The sequence below is a fragment of the Galleria mellonella genome, unplaced genomic scaffold (genome assembly GCF_026898425.1).
Source record: "Galleria mellonella isolate WM207_F2 unplaced genomic scaffold, CSIRO_AGI_GalMel_v1 utg56, whole genome shotgun sequence".
Lineage (NCBI taxonomy): Eukaryota > Metazoa > Arthropoda > Insecta > Lepidoptera > Pyralidae > Galleria > Galleria mellonella.
Window position 1 is genome coordinate 1,831,512 of NW_026442117.1, and position 26,073 is coordinate 1,857,584.

Here is a 26,073-nt window from a genome sequence, read left to right on the forward strand (position 1 = left end):
AAACAAAATAACGTTTTACTTAAAATCGGTTGTATTTACATTTCGTCCATTGTAGAAAATCAATAGTGTTCAACATCACAAATAAATAAAATCGTACTAAGGTATTCACATAAGTCGTACAGCGTACACAATATGCGACAGCTCATTCTTTCTTACCACAAAATGAAAAGGCGGGACGATAGGATTTAGTCATAAGTTAATTTTATTGATTTCAATGTCAATTTTTCTAATCGAAATACATTTTGCTCCCTTTGGTATTCAATCGCCAATGGAACAATCCGCTAAATGCTTTCCTAAACATCTCGCGGTCTTTCCCGGAGGCCGGCGATAGGTTAAAAAATTATCGATATACATTGCATTCACGCGTCTGTCGAGTCGAACCGGCGCCCCGAAAGAGACTGAACGGAGTGAAAACAGACATTCAACGACAAGTATCAAAAACAGTCGTGTTACTAGCGGCGTCTAGGTGACCGGACGCCCGCCTCGCCGCCACCCGGCCCGTCGCTCTACGCGACGCGGCGATGTATAGCGCGCAACGAGTGATTTTCCACGCGGAGGAGCGCGTTGGCGTACCGTGGTGCGAGGCCGGCGTGCGGGCGCGGCGGCGGCGGGGGCACGCCGCGCGGCAAATCGAACGAGGCCACGCCGGCGGCGGGCCGCCCCCGCCGCCCTGCCCCGGCCCTGCCGCGCCCCGAGCCCTTCTCGCCCCGACTCCCGTAGCGTCCTCTCATAAAAAATGACGTACATCCTAAATACTAAATCACTTTAACCTAGGAATCTCTTACTTCGAACCGTGAAACAGTGGAATACCGAACTGAGGACTCTATCCTAATTAACAATTATGGACAAAAATTACAGGCCGGTTTTATAGTACGTTTGCAGTAGTGGAGCGACGCCCGTCGCGCTCTCTTTATCGGTCGACCGGAGAGCGGGCGGCCGGCGCACGGTGTGCACGAGATAATGGCAAAATTGTGATGTTTTTCTAATAAACTGTGAAATATTGATAACAATAAAGAATCAATTATTCACGAACGGGGCTCGGCTTGCAGACGGGCGATATTGTCAGACATTCGGGCCCGTTCTAGTCTTCGACGGCAGATATGGGCCGGTGCAAAACACTACCCCGTAAGAGCCTAAAAAAGTCCCGAACGGTAGTCGATCTAAATTTTCTTTAGCAACTAATCCATTGATTAAAATTCAGATCCAGAACAGTTTTAGGGTCGTACGGGGGATAGGTAGGACCGAATATTGAACAAGCTTGTATTTAGTATTTGTTAATGATTTACTGAAATTAAATGTAGAACAACCTGAATGCAACAATCACACTATGTTACATTACTGATCAAAGAATCACAGGCTTCACTTACGCTAAATATGTACACGCAAACTCTCATCAACAACAAAAATATGAAGAATTGAGCTTTGTGACTAAATTGCTTATTTACTATATTAGTACTGTCACTGGCATAAAATCTATATTTATTACAATTGGATAGTTTACTATTTGTATAGAAAAATATCACAATTTCACCATTTTACGGGCTTACAGGTAAACCTAGAATACAGAGTTGGGTTTCACTTAGAACAAAGTTTACTTCCGAAAACACATTTGTACATTTCATGACAAAATTCAACAGCATTCTACTAAGTCTTAAATTACACGTTTCGCGCCCGTTGCGACGAGCTTTACAAAAGTAAAGATACAACTTCGGTATCAAACTTAAACACTGTAAAAAATTGAAAATCTGCATTGGATTTGACTTAATTAATTACATTTGTCATTTAAATAGAACTTGCACCCGTTTAGGTGGGAGCGTGGTCGGCCTCGCGTGTTCTCAACTGTTGGTGCTGTTGGTACTGTTGCTGTTTGCTGTGGGGAGCGTCGCTGGCGGCTGGCAGTTGGGGCGACGCGAGGCCGCGCTAGTCGGGCCGTCACGAGCACAACACATCACTGTGACATTGTCCTTATAGAGAGGCACGAGGCGTATTACGCGTCATCCTCTTCTTCTTCGCCTAATAATTCCTCCTCTACTTCTTCATCTGTAACAATTGATAGTTTCCATATATTAGTCTCAATGGACAGAAACACTATCAAATATTGCTTCTCCTACTGTTTTTTTAAACCCTTCCATCAAATTTTTATGTTCTTAGAATGGTTAATTAGAAATATTTTTAAAGATGTCGTATTGTGACATTCGAAATTAAGTACTTACAAGAATTTTAAATAATGCATTATTTATATTATAAATCATAATCGAATTACAACATAAACAGTGAATTATAATAATTAGATGTCAAGAGAAGACTGTTAAGAATTATTAGACATTTAAAAGGAGTTGAAACAATATTACAGCGACTATTAATTGACTACATAGTAATACGGTATGTGATAACTTGGTGCATTTGTACTGCAACAGGGCGATTAGCGATGAAATGTATTTATCGCGACCTTATGTTGTCTAGGTACTTTAGATAGGTAGCGTTGCTCGACTCTATCTATGGCACCGTCTTATTTTACGACGCGAAAATTAAAATATATAAATTTAAACTACCGACCCTCACCTTCGAGATCGTCATCCTCTCCTTCTCCTAACTCTTCGTCGTCTTCTTCACCTTCTTCACCCTCCACTTCTTCGTCATCATCGTCTTCACCTTCGCCTTCTCCTTCTAGATCTTCCTCTTCACTGTGTGGTTCATCTTCTCCGCCGCCTCCGTTCTCCTCCTTTCGCGGCTTTTTCGCTTCTGTTGGTTTCTCCTAAAAATAACAGGAAATTATTTGATGGGCAAATCAACATGTTTTTGCTACTGTCTATAAGATAAGTGCTATAATATTTGAAAACCCTTTGACAATTTAAATGCATACGACTCGTATTAACTGGCTATTAGCCAATTGACAACAATTCTAAATACGTAATTATTATAAAGTAAACAATTAAAGTGTAAGTTATCATGAAAAGGCTACAGGTTATATACGAGGTAATGAGACGCAGGTGACAAAGATTCGTAACGATAACGAAGCGTGGGTCATTAGTTGTGTGGGGGAAAGAGCGACGGATAACGCGGCCCGGCGTCGTACGGCCTATTTTCCTGTGGCAAAGTCGAACGGAACGCGGTCACCGCGCATACATAACCGTTCATAGAGCCGCTTGGTAGACGCGTGGAGACAACTGAAAAATAGCCTAAACGACACCGTAACTAAACTTGCAGACGCATCAATTCATTAGCGTACGTTATATGGAGAAATGGAAATGATTTCCAAATCTGGCACTCTTGTATATACGCGGTCTTGCAATAAACAAGTCATCGTGCGTAGTATAGGTTATCATGAGTGAAAGAGACAGACAATATAAAATATTCCCACCACATTTGACCAAATTATATAGTTTTTAAGATTCCCGCTCAATTTAATATCGTTAACAACTCCATATTTGTTAGACTTTATACTATTACAGAGTAAGAACGCACTTATAGAACAAAGGAAACGTTTATTATACAAAACACCTACATGCAAATAATGCCGGGTCATTGACTACTTTTCTGTGTAAACTACCGAAATAAAATAACAATTGTGCAAATGTTGCAAACGTGACTAATTCATGGCATACTTGAATTTAATAGAATATAGTCGCTTGATAAAAAGATAAGTATAACCTAAACCAAACATCACAGCGGCGGCGAGTGTTACAAGCCAGTACAAACACTGACATTTGCCGGCCATGTTACTCGTCCATCTAGCGTCACGCTGCCATGAACATAGTGACTGTGAAAGTCCGAAATAACCATTGATTTCAATAAAATCAATAACATATACAAACTATAAACAGCTAATGGCGACTACACAATAATTCTTTTAATAATGATTTCAGACGTAAGAGCGTACATTCTCGCGCCATGTTTTTTTTTTCTGCCAAGGTCATGCCTTAGTATCGAATATGAGTAAACAAAGCTACAGTACTATTAAATAGCAATGCAACTCAGGGAACTTGCAAATTTAACATTATAGACACCATAACGTATCATGATATTGACTCATCGATTACCTCACGCTAACCATAATGTACCATAACTGGTTAGAAATGATGTCCCAAAATACGCCGGTTTGTAATCGCGACTACGAGCGTTAATACATATTTAGCACGTGGGGTAAAGTATCAAGATACATGAGGATAGACAAATTAATACAATGAGGCATATAACATAGCGTTCAATAAAATGGCGAGCGATTAAATGTATACATTTGTGTGACATGTGCACTCACCTCTGCTGCCCTTTTCGCTCCTTTTAGATCACTTTTCGCGTCCGCCTTCTCATCTCCGACCTTGTCAACGGCCACTTCACTATTATTATCTTTGTTGCTCATGATTGTTCTGATTTTGGTTTTAATTACTAGAAATAGATAAGTTGTTTGGTTGTCCAAATCCGACGCGCGACTGACTGAGCGAGTGAGCGGTGTGATGAGTTTGAAAACGAAGATGGCGCGGGCTTCTGCACGCCTCTGTCTGATTGGTCGAGCCGGCCGGCCATTAGCAAACTTTGACTAGCATGTGGGTGCAAATAATTCAGAACATTTTCATAAATGTTAGCTTTAATCATTAAGTATCTATTGCATATTGTTTTGAAACCGATTTTCAATAATTTGGCATTAAAAAATTGTTATTTGTGTTTGTAAATAAAGTTATATATTCCAAAGTACGGTTGCGTCGGGTGTATTGGTTCCAAATATTACCACTGCGTGGCGTTAGGAACAACGAATTAAAAAGCGGGAAAATAAAAAGTTAGGTACCTAATCGTATACAAGCATGGACGTGCAATTCATACTAAAGCAACTAATATTATTAAACCGTAAGCGATATGTAATTTGTTATATTAACGTACGTCTGTATTTATCTCATTATATGGCCACTTTTTACTTTATAGATTACTTGCAACGATACTTACGGGGTATGTACGCATATAAAATTAATTATATTACGTGTACTAGTTGAATTTTATTACGACTGAAGATATTGTTATCATACTTATATACATATGAATATATACTAACAAAATCCATGAAATAAGTACCTACCACCTACCTACTTAGTGAACATTCGTTATTAAATGTATCTGAACCGAATCCGCTAAAATCGGCAAGTAGCATGAAATTAGTAAAACTATTTTAGATGCACCTTTAAACAATTAAAGTCATATTAATGAATGAAGTGTTATTACATTTCTATGCCCATCATTACACCCATGCTTTAAAAGATGCATCCTTAAAAAAATTCAAATAATTTCTTGCACTGGATTAAATTATTGCTGTTATCTCTGTCTGTTCTATACCTCATGAGAAATAGTGTTTAATAAAAAACAATGTCAGAATTTTGTTTATCAGCATTTATCATTAGTTTGTGTACAATTTACGTTGGTTTCCAGATAAATCGCCTATTCTGATACTGATAAGACGATAGGTAGGTTCCGAAATATAAAACAATCTTGTAATAAAATCAAACGTACCAACAATATATGAGTATGTATATGTATATAAATTTGAAAATGATATTTTTTTTTTTATTTATTACTTTATAATTATTATATACTCTTATATTAAATGAATACTTAATATGTAAAGAATTACTGGTAATCTGATAAGTATCCAAACAATATCTTTTCGTAAACTGAATTTTTGGCTCAAAACATTTTAACACGGTATAAAATACTAGAGATTGGCAATTTCCTCTACACAACTAAAACAATAATTAGAATTAGTATTTAAGAAATTTTTCATTAACTTTAATTTATTGATGTACTATATAATTTTAGACCCCCTAGCAATGAAAACTAAAACACGCTCTATATTTTTAAATATTTATAAATAAAGTTTACTTACAACACAGATGATTCTTCCGATGAAACCATAAACCAAACCAAGTTACAATTTACTATAGAAGAAGGATGCTAACTGCGCTGTGCAATATTCCACCAAATAATTTATGTTCAAAGAATAGTCCGGATAGCGAAGTTCTAATAAAACGAGTAACACTCAGGTCTAACCAATACGCATTCTTAATACTTCATATGCACAATGGCCCACAATGGTGAGGCTAAGCGCAGAAAATGGAGTCTTTTTCACATTCACAAGGTCTAACCAAGGACTTTACTCCATACAGTTATTTACATAAGAATCGCATATTCTAGGCCCATTAGTTTTCTTTTTATTGCAACTGAATCTGGCAAAATAACTTCCATGTAACACTAAGAATTTTGCTCCAAACTACTCTTTTAACAATAAAAAAAGTGGCCACAATGCGATATCCACCGCATACAAAATAAAACAAAAATCTATTACATATTTAAAATTATCATTTATTTATACAATTGAGACTAACTTTACAATTTCTTTTTCTCCGTTCACATTTGGAGGTAATCACAATTAATATTATAATAATTATACATATTTATGAATTTTTACATTTATATAAAATATGAACAAATCATCCTTGCAGTAGGCTAGGATTTCGTTGATTTATTCTCTTCATTAATAAATTAAAATAAACTAATTAACATATTCAGAACTAATATAAATATATCTACATATAACAAATAGGCGATTTAAAGTTATACATAATAATTAATCCATGAAATAATCCACAATATTATAAAAGTATTACCTAATGCTATAAAGAAAAATAGTAACAGAATAATATAGTAAACATTTGTTTTAATCATCACAAATGAATCGTCAAATTTCAAACTTAAATTATGTGCCAATTTTAAATAAATAACATTGTATGATGGGGCGTACTGCCAACCGCAGTTAGGCTTTGGGGATGTTTTAAGAGGGACGCTGCTGCCCATCCATCGCCATCCCTTAGTCAACTTTTACGACACCTAGGGGAAAGGCATGGTTGGCCTATTCTATACCGGGACCACACATCTTTTTTTTTATTGTTTCATACAATAATTAATAAAAAAAAATCTTAAAATGTGTTATTCAACTTAGCCTCTGATGTCAGTGTACATTTTCCAAGCGATATTTTTTTTTTAATCTGTACATTTGCCCTTTATTCTCCTCAATTACCAACTTCTTCAATATATTTATACTTCTTTTTAAGAATAATAGCATACATCGTCATAGTGGTAGAATACTGACGGATCTATATATGTAATATTCGTCAGATCCGTCAGTATTCTACGACTGTGACGATATAACTGTATAAATATTTTTGGATTTCAATAATTTAAATTAATGGACCAAAAAAGTCCGAAATAAAAATGTATTATTATTATTATTAATAATTAAAATAAAATTGCCATTCCTAAAAATAGATTCAGGTAGGTCATGAATAAATTATTTCCTGTTTTTTATCAAATAATAAATTTGTTGAAACAAACATCTCGATATAGTTGAGTGATTTCCATGGTTGTATTTATGTTCCCATTGAATTCATAGTCGGCGTAGGCGAAGAAAACAATACAATTTTTGTTATTTAAATATAATCGTAATTTATTATTTATTTTTCTATATTTCTCTGCCATAATATATAATAATATTAGAATAATTTTACAATCAATCTTAATATAAAAAAAAAATAGGAAAATATATCAAAAAAAAAAAAACGCCACAATTAACTCATATTACGATTTTATGGCGTTTCACTGCCTTTGATTTTATAGGCCTCATTTGTAGGTTAATACCTTGACAAAGAAAAATATAACATCAGTTGTAAGTTAACAAATCAATAATTATAACAAATAGAATTGACCTGTCCCTACAAGGAGCATCCGTTCACGAGTATGACTATTTTAAACTGACATTTGGTTCATTATATAAACACTGACACGTCAAATTCCATACACGTTGGTAATCGTAACGCCCATCATATATGTAAACTTTTTGTCTAGACAGTGGAACGGTTCTTGACCCCGCGGAGACGTAAAAGCGAACAATCCTTCGCTCTATGTCTCCGATATATCAGAGTGAGAAATGCTGTCTCAGAATTAGGAGCAATCGTGATGAAATTCGAAATGCTCGGTCCGGGACTTTACGTCGCTCACTACGAGCAACTCTCCAAGTGATAAAAAACTCCTTCTTTTCGAAGTCGGTTAGGAATAGATTTGTACATTTTAATGTTTACGAATCAAACGATGGCGGCGGGGAGCGGGGGGTGAGGCGTGGTCGGTTAGAAGGTGGTGCAGACGTTGCCGTCGAAGTCGATGTTGCCGCCGAAGGGCGGGTCGCCGTCGAGCGGGTGGCGGTCGCCGCGCCAGGCGCTGTACAGCGTCGGCAGGAAATCATGGAACAGCGGGCTGCGCAGCGACGTCGTGCTGTTGTCGCGCACCACCTGCATCACACAATTATTTATTTATTCCATCAACTGGGCGAAGTTCCCAAAAAAGGGGTTATAAGTTAATCCCCCGTCCAGGAAAACATCAGTATCATATCAGCTTTTAACTATCCGCTGCTGAACATAAGCCTCCCCCTGGGGGGGGGGGGGGGGGGGTTAATGGATTGTAAAAAAATTGGATTAATAGCCCCATTGTTAGCAATATACACTGTCGAGGGGGGGGGGATTGTTAGTAATAGGGATTAGTAGCCCCATTGCTAGCAATATACCGTCAGTTCGACCTGGTTGAGTATATTGCTAGCAATGGGATTCTCAGTCTCCATTACTAACAATCCCTTTCCCCCCTCGCTATTAATATTATAAAGGGGAAATATTTCATTTTTTTGTACATTTGTTTGCAATGGATAAACTCCAGGGGAAAAGGGATTGTTAGTAATGAGGTCTAATGGCCCTATTGCTAGCAATATACCCTCTTAGGTCGACCTCCACGCGGTTCCCCATGGAAACCATCATGGTTAATTTTTGTCGAATTCATCATGGTGGGCCAACTGACCTGCATTTAATCTCACCTATCATCTTCCACTGATGCCCCGCCAGTGTATACTGATAGCGCGGGCGGGATTACCATTCCATTATCACCCATTAAAAAAAATGGATAAACTCAGAAACTGATCAAAATTATTTTAAAAATCCTTCACCTACAGAAAGCCACGTTACCAACGAGTAACATAGGTCCATATAGTATTTAAAAAAAGAGATCCTTCAAAAATTACAATGATGTAACCAAAACTATCAAAAATTGGCTTATTAAATTAGCTAATATTAAATATTGGAACGGGTGAACACGTTATTTATTATTGAAAATTGTGTGTATTACAATATTTAACAAAAAAAAAAAAAAAACAGTATTATATCATATCACTGGGCCACTCATCGTCTAACTACTCTCCCGTTCGTTAGTCGCGAACTTTCTCGAAACGCGAGAGGCGCGCTCCTATTGGTCGGTCGCGCGGTTACCGCGCCACGCGCCTGCGCTGTACGTTTAGATGGGTCTCACGGCGTAGGTACTTACTATGCATGCGTAATATATATACTTTTCCGTGTTACAATATTAATTTATCTTTCTGTCCATCTATCTAATATAATATAGTGCAATAAATATATATATCTAGTATAATATATAATTGTGCATCTGGAAAAAGAGGAATTCCTATTGCTTACAAAATTTTAGAACTCATTCATAAATTAAACCTAAGCAAAATTGATCTAATACTGCAATGGATTCCAGCACACGTTGGTTTACGGGGCAATGAAGAAGCAGATCGTTTAGCTAAACTGGGCATAGAGAAAGGTAGGTAACATCAGTCATTACCACATTTTACTGATTATATATCTAAATTCAAAAATCAATGTCAAAAAGATTGGAAAGAATATTTTAACGAAATTTCAAAAGAAAAAGGCATTTGGTACAAAACTATTCAGGCTGAACCACCACATATTCCTTGGTTTTGTGGAATTAAAATCAATAGGTACTGTATTAAATTAGCTGTTCGTTTACGTTCTGGTCATTATCCATCAAAAAAATTTGCACATATGATGGGAAAGTCCTTGTCACCCCATTGTCAAATTTGTAATACCATCGATGATGTGCATCATATTCTATTAGAGTGTCGTATTAACACGAAGGAAAGAGAAGAATTCATGCGCCACTTTAACTTAAATAAATTGAATGTTGGTCTTATTCAAACTATGTTAGCTGAACTTAAACCAGAAATTTTTGAACATCTCTGTAAATTATTGATGCCCATTAATTCTTCTCTTTCCGCGTCTAGGGAAGGTAGATAAAGTTTTGTTGGAGAAATCAGTTCAGGGTACAATAGGACTGATATACCTGAAGAAGGTAAAAGCCCTTAAAATATTAAAAAAAAAAAAAAATATTAATTTATCTTTCTGTCCATCTATCTAATATAATATAGTAAATGTTTAATATGAGGAAACAGTTAACACCTTTGTGTTTATTTTTTTTAATTATACACAGTGTATAACAAAATACATAAATTAGAAAAGCAAAGCAGCTGGTTTAGCTACTTTTTATTTCATTTACTTTTATTTTAGTTTGTTTACTAGTTTATAGACATTTAGTGCAGTAAAAAATAATTCCATAATATATGTTTACAACTATCAATGTTCAGACACCTCATATATAAGATTCCAACTCCATACATACCCGTTCTAATCCTTCAAAGTCGGGGTCCTCCTCTCGTTTCGGTATCCAGATCTTTACGTCCTTGTCAAGCCCACTTGTCGCCAGGACGGGACAACGAGGATGCGCTTCTATACAATTTACCTGCAAAAACATTTTTTTTTCTTTTTATTCAGGTCAACAAACAATATATAATAAATATGTTTAGAGGGGGAAAGGGATTTTTAGTAATGGAGACTGAGAATCCCATTGCTAGCAATATACCCAACCAGGTCGACCTCCTCGCGGTTCCCCCTGGAAACTATCAGGTTGCCTGGTAGAGATCGCTTTTTGCGAAAAGACCGCCCATTGTTTTCCCACTGTTATTATTTCTTGTAATTGTTTGTATTTATAATAAGTTTACTATTGTAATCTTTTAGAGGAAACAATAAAGAGTATCTATCTATGTAATTCACTAAAATATTTAATAATGGATTAATTTAAAATATTTATATCCCAATAATCTAGTTTTTCTTTTATTTTTCTCTTATTTTGCCAGTAATCCTCACAACTTTCTTAAAAAAAACAAAACCAAAAACAATGACAGGGCCCAAAGTGTTATTTACTATATAAATATCAAAATGACCCTTTTACAATGACAGAAGAATCTTCACACACAACCAATATGGACCTCATATTTTCTACTAATATTATAATTTAATATAAAAATTGTAAAAATATTTGTTTGTTACTCAATCACGCTTAAATAGCTGTACACATTTGATTAAAATTCGAAACATGGATAGATTATATCCTCAGTTAACATATAGGACACCATATACTGATTCACATGAACAACGCTGCGGGTTTTAAAAAGTTGAAATTAATAAATATTGCCTCACTCTACGTGTTCTACCGCTTTGTACAACAGACTGTGCTCAGAGTAATATCAATATGATGCTCACAGCCACTATCTACCATCGTACAGCTCGCCATCGACAGGGAACTCACCCCTATACATAGTCTAAGATGGTCGCGTACAGCACGGTTTCAGAGACATTTCCTCCCACGAACGTTCGTTACGATTGTGTAAGCTCGCTATCAAGGTTTTTCCAAGAGACTAAAGCATGAGGTTGTACAAAAAAGGAACATAGAAATTTCTTTAGGGTCGGCAATGCGTACGTAATGCCCGTGGTATTATACGACGACGTTTATAGACTATGGTAACCGCTTACCATCAAGTAGGCCGTATGCTTGTCTGCCACCTCAGTAGTACTAAAAAAAAAGTGTATAAAATACGATTACTCTAAAAATAAAGGTGTACTCACAACTCCGTTAACGTCTCCCTGCATCCACTGCACTATGGACTCGGAGTTCTTCTCCCATATGTAAATGTAGGAGCAGTCCGAGCCGGAGACGATGTACTCGCTATTGGGGCCGAAGAATGCGACGCCCTTGAAAGTGGCGCTGTTCCGGTGCCCGCTGTACCGGTGCGTGAAGCCTTGCTTCTCGTCGCTCGTTTCTCTGCAACCGTTTATAAAAATATTTTAAGAAATATTCAAATAATTAACTTGAGAGACATTTCACATTTAATAATTTTAGAATTAAAATTGAGAAATTATAGAATTAAAATTTAAAAATTTACTTTGACTTTGTACAAAAGTCGATTGCTTGGGCACCTCTGTGCCATTCGTATTTCAACCGTGAAGCAGTTGTGTTTGCTTGGCTGTGTTTCGGCTTAAAGGGTGGGATATGGCATGAATTTACTGGGTACAGAGGAATAACACCCGAGTCCTCAGGAATGGCAACGCATCGGGGGTATCATGGGCGAAACAGTATACTCTGTTATGTCTATGATACTGATCATGTCTATAGGCGACGGTTACCACTTTCCATCAGGTGGGCCGTCAGCTTGTTTGCCATTTTGAGTTGTATAAAAAAAAAGAAATAAAAAAAACTACTCACTTGTTATAGATGTCGTTTTTGGAATCAAACAAGTAGACATCCTCGTCGTTGTAGGAGCCGAGGATCTCGGAGCCGTCGTGGTTGTACACCGCACACGTGAGGTGCATCATTGATATCCGCGGCGTCTTCTTCAGGTTGGCCTGCAAAAAATATTCATCGCTAGCTTTTTACCCGCGGCTTTATACGTCTGTATGTCATTCTTCATTGCAGTAGGCATGGATAATATAGATACAGAGGGGGGAAAGGGATTGTTAGCAATGGAGTTTGACAGCCCCATTGCTAGCAATATGCCTTATTAGGTCGACCTCCACGTGGTTCCCCTTGGAAACCATCGTGAACAATTCTTGCTGAATTCGTCACGATGGGCTAACTGACCTGCTTCATCCTCACCTATCATACTTCACTGGTGCCCCGCCGGTGTATACCGATAGCGCGGGTGGGGTTGCCATTTCATTATCATCCATAAAAAAAATATATATATATATAGACACAGAGAGGGGAAAGGGATTGTTAGTAATGGGGTCAAACAGCCCCATTACTAACAATATACTCTGTTAGGTCGACCTCCACGTGGTTCCCCCTGGAAACCGTCGTGACTAATTTTAGTTGAATTTGTACTGAATTTCGTGAAACCTGCTTTCATCCTCATCAGTCATCCCTCATTGGTGCTCCGTCAGCGTAACCTGTTAGCATAGGCGGGGTTACCATACCATTTTCACCCATCAAGAAAAAAACTGACCCATTGTTAGCAATACCCTATCAGGTCAACCTCCACGTGGTTCCTCCTGGAAACTATCGTGACTAATTAAATCTGTATCTTTATATATCTGTAAATTAATATCTGTAAATATATACTTTCCAATAAAAAGAGAATTTTCCACATCGGTTTAGAACTGACGGAGTTATGAGGTGACAAACACAAAAAAAAAAGTAGAACTGAGACCCTTGTTTATGGAGTCGGTCGACAGAAAAAACTTGAAGTTCAAGTTACACTTACAGTCTGGGTGAAGTACGATGGGCAGTACATAAGGAGTGGTTTGGTGGACTTCCGCCGGTCGTACATACGAACGAATTTGTCCCGACCGGCCACGATCAATTCGCGAGGATCCAACGGGTGCCCGTTGACGCTGTACAGGGGTATCGTCACACCGCGATCCTTCACTGTGAACAATCTGGAAAAAGAGAGGTTTCACTCACCAATCATATATATCTAATATATACCATAAAATTCTCGTGTCGCGGTGTTTGTTACCAAACTCCTTCGAAACGGCTTTACCGATTTTTATGAAATTTTGTATGCATATTGGGTAGGTTTGAGAATCATCCAACATCTATTTTTCATACCCCTCAATGATAGGGGTGACTCACCTCTAAATATTTTTTTAATTTTTTTTGACAATATTTTTTATTTTTATTTTATTATGATTTAGCATTGAAAAATACATACAAATTCAAATTTTCACGCTTTTACGATCAACCCCTGTTGTTTAATCGCTATGTTTATATGCCACAATAGGATTGCAAGATGACAATCGAATATAATAATTGTAGTACGATATATTTTCATGTATAGTTGTAGAAATAATGTATATGGTAAAACAACGTTTACCGAATCAGCTAATATATATATATATATATATATATATATATATATATATATATATATATATATATATATATATATATATATATAATTCAAAGTAAAATAGTAATGTTTTTATATAATCGTGTAATCTTCATTATTATGTTGTTTTGTTATATGTAACATGTATAATTTATATTATTTTTTCTTAAAGAGCGATTGTATTTAACTAATGATATTATTTAAATGAAAAGTTTGTTTAGTGTATGTGTAAATAAATAAATAAAATAATTACTCATAAAATAAAGTTTATCATATAAGAAAAAAATCAATTTTATTTACAAAATACGAAAAATCCCTAAAAGTTAAAATAAAAAACGCAATTTTAGCGTGAAGCTGGTGGAATAAAAAGAAAAAAGGCTTGAAGTGGAAAGGGTTAAGGGACATGTAAATTTGTCTCACTTTTTAAAAATATTTCACTTGCCCAGTGTCTCAGATAGATATCCAGGTATAAATAAATACCAGTCTCATTTAAGGAGGATTTTATTAATAGAGGTTCAAAAATAGTCCAAGATGGAGAGGTGATACATTAACGTTGTCTCAGTTACAGAGGTTTATGCATATAAATAGATAAAAATTGCCGTGTGGTCCCGACATAGTAGGCCACCCCTTCAATTCCCGTGAGTGTCGTAAGAAGAGGCTAAAGGAGGACGAGGAATGGCCAGAGCATCCCTCTTAAAACATCTTTGAGGCCTAACTGTGATTGCCAATCCGCCTGTCAAACGTGGCTTAGGGGTGGCGCCGAAATCTAAGGGGGACGGCAATATAAGTTGTCGGACCCGGCATAAGTGACATCGGAATGGATGACGACATTTTACACATGAATGATGACATGGATTTCAGGAACCTAGTTTCACATATCAAACCTGGTGTAGGCGATATCCAACAAATGATAAGTTTTTAAGGTCACCCCTTTATTTATTTATTTATTTAAGGCAAACAAACAGCTAAAACAATACATAATTATATACTTAAATAATAATTTGGTAGCCACTAAAATTTGCATAAATAAAATGAAACACAAAATTTATCAAAAACTTGTTTAGGATCGTCATACGTACTAATAGCGGTCCTAGATAGAAACCTTGGGTACGCATTTCATAGAGTCTGAAGTGTAAAAGCTTATGCGTATTCTTTTCTGGCGGGGTACTGGTCGCGGCCGCTTCCTGCGTGCGGTTACCTGGCGGGGTACTGGTCGCGGCCGCTTCCTGCGTGCGATTACCTGGCGGGGTACTGGTCGCGGCCGCTTCCTGCGTGCGGTTACCTGGCGGGGTACTGGTCGCGGCCGCTTCCTGCGTGCGATTACCTGGCGGGGTACTGGTCGCGGCCGCTTCCTGCGTGCGATTACCTGGCGGGGTACTGGTCGCGGCCGCTTCCCGCGTGCGGTTACCTGATGGGAAACTGGTCGCGCACGTCGCACTGCATGGCGAGCCCGTCCTCGCCGGCGGACACGACGAGGTGCGGCTCGGAGGCCCACACGTGCAGCTTGTGCGCGGCGCTCGAGTGCGCGGCGAGCCGCCGCCGCACGGCCGCGCCGCCGCCCGGCGGGCACTGCAGCAGCCGCACCTGCACCAGGGGGCACAGGGATTGTTAGTCATGCGGACTACCACTCCTATTGCTGTTAGCATTTTTTTTTTTGATGGATGAAAATGGTATGGTAACCCCGCCTGCGCTAACGGGATACGCTGGCGGAGCACCAGTGAAGGGTGATCGATGAAAATGAAAACAGGTCGGTTAGCCCATCATGATGAATTTATCAGGAATTAACCATGATGGTTTCCAGGGGGAACCGCGTGGAGGTCGACCTGATTAGGTATATTGCTAGCAATGGAATTCTCAGTCTCCATTACTGACAATTCCTTTCCCCCCCGCTGCTAGCATTATACCTTGTGTCTTTTTGACCTCCTCGCGGTTCTCCCTGGTAACTATCATGATTAATCCCTGATGAATTCGCCATAATGGGCTAACTGGCCTGTTTTCATGCTCATCTATCACCCTTCACTGGTGCTCCGCCAGCATATCCCGTTAGCGCGGGCGGGGTTACCATACCATTTTCACCCATAAAAAAACAGCCCTGTTGCCACATATCAGGTCCACTTCCACGTGGTTCCCCTGAAAACCATCATGGTTAATTCTCGTGGAATTCTTCACGATGGGTAACCGACCTGCTTTGATCCTCATCTATCATCTTTCACTGGTGGGGTACCAGCGCCAGCGTATACCGACAGCGCAGGCAAAGAAACCATTCCATTTTCATCCATTAAAAAAAATTCACCTAATCGTACCACGTCCTCAGGAATGACAACACATGAAGAGCATCATGGGCGACACAGTATACTCTGTTATGTCCATGGTACTGTTCATGTTTATACGCGACAATTTCCATCGTCCGTCGGTCCGTCGTCTTATCTGCTATTATAGATATTAAAATAAAAATAAAAAAGCCTTACCTGCCCATCCCTGGCACATGTGACAATATTCAATTGACTTCTCGCATTTAAATGTAGAAATCTACTTTGGAAAACGTTCGATTTGTGACCCGTTTTGATGGACTGTAGCGCGATATTCCGCGCCCAATCCCATACTATCACGTTTGTATCATCTGAACCTGATGCTAGGAGATTTCCTAAACACAAAAAGAACGTGTATTTAGACCCATAAAAATAACACAAAATAGGAGGTGTCCGTTAATTACGGAAGGTTGTGTCGCCGTGTAGTCCCGCCATAGAGCGGGCAATCCCTTCTTTTCCGGGGGGAAGGGATTGTTAGTAATAGGGCGGTTAGACCCCATTGCTATCAATATACCCTATCAGGTCGATCTCCACGCGGTTTCCCCTAGAAAACATCGTGACTGATTTATCGTTGAATTCGTCACGATGAGCTAACTGGCCTTTTCATCCTCACCTATCACCTCTCACTGGTAGCCCATCAGGTGTATACCGATAGCGGAGCAGGTGTTACCATGCCATTTTCACCTAATAAAAAAAATCCCTTCCTTTCCCCGTAGGTGTCTCCAAAGCCTGACTGCAGTTGCCAATCCGCCTGCCAAGCGCGGCAACTACTGGAAAAACCTCCTACCTATATATATATTATACATATAGATTAAATAAATAATATTTTGTAGTAAAAAACATACCTTCAGGGTGAAAATTTATTGAATTAACACAGCCTTTGTGTTCATTTAGCTGGTGTAATTTGTCCAGCCTATAGATGGCATGTAGTGAGCCGTAGAACCTCTTTTCAAACATAACATCATGTTTCGCTGATTTGCCGCACGGAAATATCAAACCCATTTCACGATTTATTATCTCTGCAACATACCGAGATTACATGCAAACTACAACTCTGCAATCTCAGCAACATGCTAACAAATGAGATGAAGTACTACTGGGTACAGAGGAATAACATCTGTGTCCTCAGGAATGGCAACGCATGGGGGGTATCATGGGCGAAACAGTATATTCTGTTATGTCCATGGTACTGCTCATGTCTATAGGCGACGGTTACCACTTTCCATCAGGTGGGCCGTCAGCTTGTTTGTCATTCTAAGTTGAATAAAAAAAAAAAAAAAAGGAACCTAATTCCTAACTGTTGTTTCATGAGTGTAGTACAAAATTGTCAATGGCAATAGATTGGATTGATATTGGTATTAAATTCAAAAGTAATTCTGCTGATTATTTTAAAATTTAGACTTGTAAATTTAAATCCTAATAACTCAGGTGTTATTCCTCTGTACCTAGTAAATTCACGCCATATCCCACCCTTCAAACCGAAACACAGCCATGCAAACACAACTGCTTCGCGGTTGAAACACGAATGGGACAGAGGTACCTAAGCAATCGATTTTAGTACAAAGTCTTCCTCTGGTAAAACTACTATTTCATTTAATCATTTCAACTACTTTGCCCCGACATGAAACTTTCTTATGGGGACAAATTTTGGGTGAATTAAAACTTTAATTACCTTTACATATGTGATAATTATGTTTCGGTCTCGACTTCAACAGTACACTAGGTAGTTTGCCTTTATCCTCTTCATCATTCTCGTTGGCCCTGGACCAGAGGCCTTCATCATCGCTGTCCGTGTCGCCCGAGTGCAAGCCGATCATGTTCACGCTGTCATCACTGTTGATGTCATCATTGCTGTCCGACGAATAAGACCTGTACAATAAAGTGATCATACAGACATCATCAGACAAGTGAATGATATATCTATCTGTATAAATAAAATAAAGTCGGTTTCGCCTGCGTTAACAGTATACGCTGGCGGGTCACCAGTGATAGATGACAGGTAAGGATGAAAGCAAGTCAGGTTTTTTAATAGATGATAATGGAATGGTAACCTCGCCTGCGCTATCGGTATACGCTGGTGGGGCACCAGTGAGGGATGATAAATGAGAATGAAAACGCAGGTCAGTTTATTGTAATGAATTCACTTGGAACAGAACACGATAATTTCCAGGGGGAACAACGAGAAGATCGACCTGACAGGGTGTATTGCTAGCAATGGTCACCCCATTGCTAAATAATCCCCATTATTAAAAATCCCTTCTCTCCCCAAGTAAGTTAATTAACATATCGTAATATCTATTTATCTGTCTATCCTATTTAAGAGTTACGCTCTTGTCGGTGGAGCTCTTGCCACTCACTACGATTTTCAGCGAGTCTCTTCACCTCTTCATACGACACGACACCAACTCCATCCTTGATCTGTCTGATGTAACTATGCCTTGGTCTCCCTCTTCCCCTCTTTCCTTCTATCTTACCTTCTATTATAATGTTCATTAGTTCGTCCTGTCGTATCAAGTGTCCTAACATTTTTCCCCTTCTGTCCTCAATATCGTAATATATTCAACAAGAATTAACCACAATGGTTTCCACGTAGTGGTCAACCAGATAGGGTATATTTTTAGCAATGGGGCTTTTATACCCCACTACTAACAATCCCCCCAAAGAAAGTTGGGTTAGTTACACCATTTAGAACTCCAGAACGGCTGGACATATTTTGATGTTTTGTGATATTTGCTGGATTCGTCTCCATCCCGAATAGCGGAATAACTATTAAAGAATATCAGAAAGATTCACGTAAAAAAATATAGAAAAAAAAATTAATTTAGACAATTAAGCGGTACGAAATTTGCCGAGTCAGGCGGTCTATTTCTATGTACATATAATAAAAATGTAGAGGTCGAATGTCTGTACATAGAAAAAAAAAACGTTAAAAATAGACTCAGGAGGATGTTAGAAATGAACAGATATAGATTTTTTCAAAATTTTTGTTTCTCTGTCTGTTTGTGCGGGATAATTTCCGAAACTATTGGACCGATTTAAATGAAATTTTGCGTGGTAATACCTTACGTTCTCGGTCCACATTTTAGATATTTTTAATCACTTTTAAAAATTAAAGCGTTCCCGTGGGATAGTTAAAAAACTATAATAACTTATACAGCTTAGTATACAACCTTATTAGCTTATTTTGACCTAAGGCATAGAGTGAAAACGACACGTCATTTGTTAATTTTGGTCTAGTGTTCCCGGACATAATAAATAGGTAGGTACATACATTGATACATACTAAACGGGAATAACAAATACTACGCAGACAAAGTCGCGGGCATCAGCTAGTCTATACTTTTAATAAATCTGTAGAGAGGTCAATTCTGTACATGAAATATATTTCCAAAATAACTATCAGGCGGTGATTAGTAATCGATACTGATGCCAAAAATGCAATCAGTAAAATTTTTGTCTGTTTGTCTGTATGTTGGTCATGTAAACAAAAACTACTCGACGGATTTAAACGAAACTTGGTACAATTATTCTTCATACTCCTGGGCAGGTTATAGTATACTTTTCATCACGCTACGATCAATAGGAGCAGAGCAGTGAAGGGAAATGTTCGGAAAACGGAAGAAGTTACTGTATTTTTAAGCTTCCGCCGCGTGTGCAGCCTTAATAGCCACTTTTTAAAATGTAATAATGTCCACCAGTGCGAAGCCGGGGCAGGTCGCTAGTAAATAAATAAAACAAAGACAAGTAGACTTTACTCAGCCAAAAAAAACGGCCACTTCAATCTTGATAGAACAAGTTGTTTTGTAAGCACGTTAGATCAAAAATTCAAATTTAGAACGCAAAGTCACGTGTTTACAAGTACATTTTGTTTTGCAACAAGAAGTATTTTTTTTAGTCTGTACGGACAGCAGCTTCAATCACACACGTCTCACGATATAGAATAGAATACATTTATTAGCAAATATGGTACTAACATATGGGGTAAATCTCCAATAATTGCAAAAAATAATCATCAAAACTGATATTTTTTACACAATAGGTAAGTTTGTTTAATGGGTGAAGATGTCATAGTAATGTAGTATGTATGGTAAAGTGTGTAAAAAAAGAAAAAGCTTAATTTGATGTTAAAAGAAATTTTTAATTTTTAAGAAATAAAAACGAAACTATTTTTGCAATTTTTGAAACCTTAAAAATGTATAATAACAAGTTTTAAAAAACAGATCGCAATCACTAATGTACTGTATATTACCAAATTAATGTGTTATTATAAACCGCACGTCACGTGTACGTCATAAGTGTACGTCACGTGTACCTCAAATTGCTGCATATGCTATAAAATTTGTTTATACAATTGCCTTTGAACACCTGGTATTGCAGGCGTTCATAGGCTACGGTAACCGCTTACCATCAGATGGACCGTATGCTTGTTTGCCGCCTCAGTGGTATAAAAAAAATTTGCGTTGATCAATGATCCACAGTTCTTTTCCAATTTTTTATGGATGACAAGTGAGGATGAATTATTAGGCAGTTATTTTTTTATAGGTGAAAATGGCATGGTAATGTAGTATGTATGGTAAAGTATGTAAAGAGAGAAAAAGCTTAATTTGATGTTAAAAGAAATTTTTCATTTTTAAGAAATAAATACGAAACTTTTTTGCAACTTGCAATTTTGAACGTCGAAATAGCTGGCGGCTCTAGATTTAGCTTTTTTTATGGGTAAAAATAACATGGTAATCACGCTTGCGCTGTCGGTATACACTGGCGGGGTACCAGTGAGAGGTGATAGGTGAGGATGAAAAGGCAGATCAGTTAGCCCATTGTCACGAATTCAATGATAAATTAGTCACGATAGTTTCCAGGGGGCACCGCGTGATGGTCGAGCTGACAGGATATATTGCCAATAATGGGATTTGTAGTCCGCATTGGTAACAATCCCTCCCTCCTCCTAAAGCAGTCAGTTGGCCACGTGGAGGTTAAATTGAGAGGGGTATATTATTCGAAATTGGGTCGCTGATGTCCATTACTAAAATCCCTTTCAAGAATTACAAGAATGACGTATAACAAAATATTTCGGTTTGAAGGGTGAGATATGGCGTGAATTTACTGGGTAGAGAGGAATAACACCTGATGGCAACGCATGGGGGGTATCATGGGCGAAACAGTATACTCTGTTATGTCCATGGTACTGCTCATGTCTATAGGCGACGGTTACCACTTTCCATCAGGTGGGCCGTCAGCTTGTTTGTCATTCTAAGTTGTATAAAAAAAAATGTAGCACATTGATGACTAACAAAAAACAAATCCGTGTCGTGTGACGCGAATTCACGCGCAGTAGGCAAAACGTGTGTTCACAATTGCTGAATTCTCCTTTAGGCACGTCGAGATTTTAAAATGGGCAAAATCTTATAAATTCTGATCACTAAGATGCTAATAATTCATAATTGTCACTTCTGTCGCTAGATAGTTTTTTCTTCAGTCTCTCAATCTCGAATTTTGCCACGCAGAGCAATCATTGTCTAGCTCGTTGGCAAGCTATTACTTGGAGCCAATTATAACACAACTAGATGGGTACAATAACAAAGAGAGGTAGGGCACAGCGGGACTCTCGCTCATAAATGGAACCGCCCGCCTGGGGAAGGACCTCCACCTTGCAGAAGTTCGCAGCCAAACAACGCTGTTTTAATAGCGTTGTGTTCCTGCGGTGAGTAAGGTTTCCAGTTCCATCTTGGGGAGGGGTTGTGCCGATATTGGAGGGACCAGCGTGTTTTAATACTGTCGTGGGGGAAACAGTTGGGGTAAAGGATTGTTAGTAATGGGAAAGTTAGTCGCCATTGCTATCAATATACCCTATCAGGTCGACCTCCATGCAGTTCTTCCTGGAAACTATTGTGACAAATTTATCATTGAATAGGTCACGATAAGCTAATTGACCTGAATTTTCATCCTCACCTATCACTGGTACCTCACCAGTGTATACCAATATCCCAGGAGGGGTTACCATTACAAAAAAAAACATATCCCAGTCATGCAGATGGAGTTTTTTTTTTAATCAAATTTTTTTTGAGGTTTTAATACATCGGAGTGACCATGCCAGCCTCATAGAGATTGTCTGAAAGTCAGTCTGTCAGTCCGTCAGGGATCAGCCAGAGTTGCAAGTAAAATTGACCCAAAATTGACTGACCCAAAACTAACATTTTTTTTTACAACGCAAGGGGCAACTGAGCTTACCAAGTCAGAATATAACTTAGATATGGACCAAATTAAATTCAAATCTGTTTAGTTGTTTTTCCATGAAAGAATAACAAAATATAATTTTTGACGAAATAGGCGATGTGCTGAAGAAGGGCCAAATTAAAAGTACCCGTAACCGGCGAGCGTGTATGAAAAGATTGATAAATGTGGAAGAAGCGAAAGAGGTTTGTTTTAATTGGAGCATTTGGCGTTCCATTGTTTCTGCCTACCCTAATGGGAGACAGGTGTGACAGATATGTATGTATGTATGTAGTAACAAACATTTATACATTTCACACTTTCACATTTATAATAGTTTACAGTAGATTTTGTTTGTTTGTTTGTTACACACTTTATTGTACAGTAGTCTTAAATAATAGGATAGAGTTCTTATGAAAAGAATGAATACTTCAAATATTGGACTTATTCCATAAAAGGGATTTCTTCCAGTCAACCTTTCCATGTCTAATAGAAATCACATTTAACAATTTAGTTATAAAACTGATAACTTGTGTTAAAGATCTTGGCCTTTACATAGACCCAGCACTCAGCTGGTCACATCAAGTTGCGGAGGTGAGTCGCTCAGTTGTTGCTACGCTACGCTCCTTATATCGCTTTAAAAACTTTTTACCTATCGCTACAAAAATTAATCTTGTTCACGCACTTATTATTCCGATTATTGATTATGCTGATGTGTGTTATCCAGATCTTAATGAAGATCTTCTCGATAAGCTGGACCGTCTCCTCAACCAAGCCATACGCTTTCTCTTCAACCTCCGGAAGTTCGATCACATTTCTTTATATCGGTCTCAGCTCAAGTGGCTTTCCATTCGTCAACGCAGAAACGTTAGAACTCTTTGTACCCTGTACACTCTTCTTCGAAACCCCCAGTCTCCTAACTACTTAAGGAGTAAATTCCAAAATCTTTTTGAAACTCACGAACGTAAGCTTCGTTCCAATAATACTCTCCAATTATCTTTCCCCTCTCACCGTACTGGTTACGCTTCAAACTCTTCTCTTCTACATTCTTCACGACTCTAGAACGCGCTTCCTGATACCATTAAGAGACTACCGACTAAACCGTTTTTCAAAAAAAGCGTTCACACTCACTTTTTATCTTTATCCGAGCAGTAAGTGCTTCAAATTATTCCCATATTCGCGTATAATATAGTATATATCATATGTGTAAGTAAATTTGTTAGTCATATATATTTATACGTTTATATATGTAATTTTAGTATGTATGTATATCAATAATTACTAGTATTGCATTCGAGTATTCTGACACTTCCCTATGGTTGACTAGGAGAAAATGCTTTTAGCATTAAGTCCGCCATGTACACACATTTGTACTGATGAATAAATAAATAAAAATAAATAAATTGTGAATCAGTGGAGACAAAACAATAGGTAATTAAAAAAAAAAGTAAAAAATAATAGGTAACACAAGCATAACCTTGATATTGGACATAACACTTCTGGGGGGAAAGGGATTGTTAGTAATGGAGACTGAGAATCCCATTGCTAGCAAAATACCCAACCAGGTGGACCTCCTCGTGGTTCCCCCTGGGAACTATCATGATTAATTCCAGATGAATTCATCATGATGAGCTAACTGGCCTTTCATTCTTTCATTCTCATCTATCACCCTTCACTGGTGCTCCGCCAGCGTATCCCGTTAGCACAGGCGGGGTTACCATACCATTTTCATCCAATAAAAAAAAACATGACACATCTAAATAAATAACTAAAAACATTATTACTCTATGCATAACACTTCTAATATTCTAAATAAGGAAGTACATAAATCTTATGCTTAAAATTTACAAATAAACAATATACACATATAGGGGGAAAAAGGATTGTTAGTAATGAGATCTAATAGCCCCGTTAGGGGGAAAAGGGATTGTTAGTAATGAAGTTTGAGAGCCCCATTGCTAGCAATATGCCTTATTAGGTCGACCTCCATGTGGTTCCCTTTGGAAACCATCGTGAACAATTCTTGTTGAATTTGTCACGATGGGCTAACTGACCTACTTCATCTCCTCACCTATCATCCTTCACTGGTGCCCCGTCGGTGTATACCGATAGCACATGCGGGGTTACCATTCCATTATCATCCATTAAAAAAAAAACAATATAACTTATCAGGTCGACCTCCATGCGGTTCCCCCTGGAAACCATCTTGATTGTTTTTTTTATAAATATATCATTATAAGCCAACTGACCTGTTTCATTCTCACCTATCATCCTTCACTGGTGCCCTGCCAATGTATACTGTTAGAGCAGGCGGGGTTACTATTCTATTATCATCCATTAAAAAAAATATACACATAATAGATACATATTGTTAACCAAACATCTGTAGAATAACCAGAGTGTCTTAAGATGGGGCTTTAGGACATATAATGAACAGGGCATTCTTAAATTCATTGGTAGGGAGTATTAACATCACTACTTTGACAGTTTCAAACATAAAAACAAAATGTAATATACATACCCGCTTTGTGAAACATCTGAGAATGTTCCCATCAACCTTTGCTCAGCATCCTCGCTTTCAGCTTCAGAATTGCTGCTCGTTTGTTGTCTAGTACTGAGCACTGTCTCCTCTGCAGACAAATCATCTGAATCTCTGGATGAGTCATTACTGTCGGAATCTCTGTCGGGCGTTTTCCTTTTTCTATAATTTCGACCGCGTTTAGGTCTTCTAATATTCAAAAGAATGGCACGAACATTGCTACTTGAAGGTGCTGCGTTCACGAACTGATTAGAGGGCCCCTCGCCCGGCCCCGCGACTCGATCGTCGCTGCTAGTGCTCTCAGACTTGTCAGCAGACACGCCACTATCCACATTCTCATCCTTCTCACCTTTATTAGCAGATGCAGCTTGAAAGAACAAAACAAGATTCATTTACGTCACAGAAAACACCCACTTAACGATCATACGTAAATAAAAGTTACCTGCATCCATGATACTGTCCTGAGAACTCCCATCATTCAATTTCAGCTTTTTACCACCTAATTTGGGACTAAGTGGTGAATCTTGAACTTCGTCATCACTCGATGGGTCTTCCATGGCGACTTAATTTAAAAAAATTGCACTAGAATAGAATGTTTACAACATCGGAATAAGAAAAGTAATATTAAAAAAATATTAGTTAATTCGTGTGCAGTGTGAAATTTATAATAAAAAAATTGAAACAGATGCTAAGAAGAGAATGGAATGGAGGATTTTTCTAAAATTTTTATCACAGAGTACATCGATTTTAAACAAAACACAGATGACAGAGATTTTTTTAATGTACAATTTGACAGTTAACTAAATATTGCCATATGTATTTAATTATTATTCATGTTTTAGTAATATCTGATATCGATTAACAATCTGTGAAATTTATCGTTGTTTTTTAAAACATATAAAAAAGTCTGTCATACC

General features: G+C 37.9%; 2 protein-coding genes across 3 annotated transcripts; both read right to left on the reverse strand.

Annotated features, from left to right (window-relative positions):
* Position 1: 1 nt before the first annotated feature.
* Positions 2–4,459, reverse strand: LOC113510323 (acidic leucine-rich nuclear phosphoprotein 32 family member B-like). Of its 2 annotated transcripts, none has more exons than XM_026893774.3 (3): positions 4,259–4,459; positions 2,557–2,755; positions 2–2,040 (listed from the first exon to the last, which is right to left on the reverse strand). In XM_026893774.3, exons 1-3 carry the CDS (start codon positions 4,358–4,360, stop codon positions 1,988–1,990), a joined length of 354 nt encoding a protein of 117 aa, XP_026749575.1. In that variant the 5' UTR covers positions 4,361–4,459; the 3' UTR covers positions 2–1,987. The 2 variants fall into 2 exon arrangements, with proteins under 2 accessions (XP_026749575.1, XP_026749576.1); XM_026893775.3 differs by having other exon boundaries at positions 2,563–2,755; positions 4,259–4,455.
* A 1,865-nt stretch (positions 4,460–6,324) lies between these two features.
* Positions 6,325–25,907, reverse strand: LOC113514130 (DDB1- and CUL4-associated factor 8). Its single transcript, XM_052899091.1, has 11 exons — positions 25,599–25,907; positions 25,139–25,523; positions 18,080–18,276; positions 17,253–17,426; positions 16,567–16,742; positions 15,507–15,682; positions 13,472–13,646; positions 12,475–12,614; positions 11,838–12,033; positions 10,555–10,674; positions 6,325–8,324 (listed from the first exon to the last, which is right to left on the reverse strand). The coding sequence occupies exons 1-11, from the start codon at positions 25,711–25,713 to the stop codon at positions 8,163–8,165; spliced, it is 2,016 nt and encodes a 671-aa protein (XP_052755051.1). The 5' UTR covers positions 25,714–25,907; the 3' UTR covers positions 6,325–8,162.
* Between the last annotated feature and the right edge of the window lie 166 nt (positions 25,908–26,073).

What these genes read in the sequence shown, in the direction of transcription:
- LOC113510323 (XM_026893774.3), bottom strand. Translation starts at nt 4,360, where the DNA reads ATGAGCAACAAAGATAATAATAGTGAAGTGGCCGTTGACAAGGTCGGA. An exon ending in GAGCGAAAAGGGCAGCAGAG is followed by an intron (nt 2,756 to 4,258) that starts GTGAGTGCACAT and finishes TGTTATTTTTAG; the next exon opens with GAGAAACCAACAGAAGCGAA. An exon ending in TGACGATCTCGAAGGTGAGG is followed by an intron (nt 2,041 to 2,556) that starts GTCGGTAGTTTA and finishes CAATTGTTACAG; the next exon opens with ATGAAGAAGTAGAGGAGGAA.
- LOC113514130 (XM_052899091.1), bottom strand. Translation starts at nt 25,713, where the DNA reads ATGGAAGACCCATCGAGTGATGACGAAGTTCAAGATTCACCACTTAGT. An exon ending in AATAAATTTTCACCCTGAAG is followed by an intron (nt 16,743 to 17,252) that starts GTATGTTTTTTA and finishes TTTTGTGTTTAG; the next exon opens with GAAATCTCCTAGCATCAGGT. An exon ending in AAAAACGACATCTATAACAA is followed by an intron (nt 12,034 to 12,474) that starts GTGAGTAGTTTT and finishes AAACGGTTGCAG; the next exon opens with AGAAACGAGCGACGAGAAGC.